This window comes from Parus major, chromosome 3 (assembly GCF_001522545.3).
Source record: "Parus major isolate Abel chromosome 3, Parus_major1.1, whole genome shotgun sequence".
Lineage (NCBI taxonomy): Eukaryota > Metazoa > Chordata > Aves > Passeriformes > Paridae > Parus > Parus major.
In genome coordinates, this window is record NC_031770.1 from 66246997 (window position 1) to 66247676 (window position 680).

Genomic DNA, 680 nt, shown 5'->3' on the forward strand with positions numbered 1-680 from the left:
CTCCGCGCATGCGCTAAACGGCTCCTCAGAGGGGCGGGGATATAGCCCAGATGCCCGCGGCGGATCCTACCACTGCGCGCCATGGGGGTGGAACAGAAAAGAGCCTTCTCCAAGAATTCGCTTATGGAGAATCCCTGCTGGCTGTTTCCGTGGCTTGTGTGTGTAACCGAAGAAAGATAGCGCGGAGAAGCAGGCGGGAGCCCATGTCCGCTCGCGTGCGTTCTCTCCTTTTCCTTCTTTCCCTCTCCTCCCTCCCATCGGCGGCGAATTGGGCGCGTCCCGTTAGCTGCCCCTCCCGCTGCCGAGGGTCCGGCCCGCTCCCGCTGCTGGCGGTCCCGGCGTCGCGAGTTCCCGCTCTCCCGCCCCCTCCTTCCCAACCTCCGAGCCGGCTCCGCGCTCTCCTCGGCCTCCCGCTCCCTGCCCACGGCCCCGGCGCAGCAGCCCTATGGCGTACAGTCAGGGCGGCGGCAAGAAGAAAGTCTGCTACTATTACGACGGTGAGCAGGGCCGGCGCGGGAGCGCGCGTGCAAGAGCGGGGGGGCGCCCCTCTAATGGCCGCCCGCGGCGGGCTGTGTCCCCGGCCCCCGCCGGCACGGCCGCCCTTGCCCCACGGGACGAGCACCCCCGGCCCGGCCCTATGGCGGGCGGGGGTCCCCGCTGCCTCCACCTGCGCCGCTGCG

General features: G+C 70.3%; 1 protein-coding gene across 1 annotated transcript in view; it reads left to right on the forward strand.

The window, feature by feature from the left end:
- The first annotated feature begins 307 nt into the window (after positions 1-307).
- The window catches only part of HDAC2 (histone deacetylase 2), a 23967-nt gene continuing 23594 nt past the window's right edge, over positions 308-680 (forward strand). Inside the window, exon 1 of the mRNA XM_015622968.3 lies at positions 308-497. Within this exon, the coding sequence (XP_015478454.1) occupies positions 446-497 (52 nt within the window). The 5' untranslated portion in view covers positions 308-445. The remainder of the gene's footprint in view (positions 498-680) is intronic.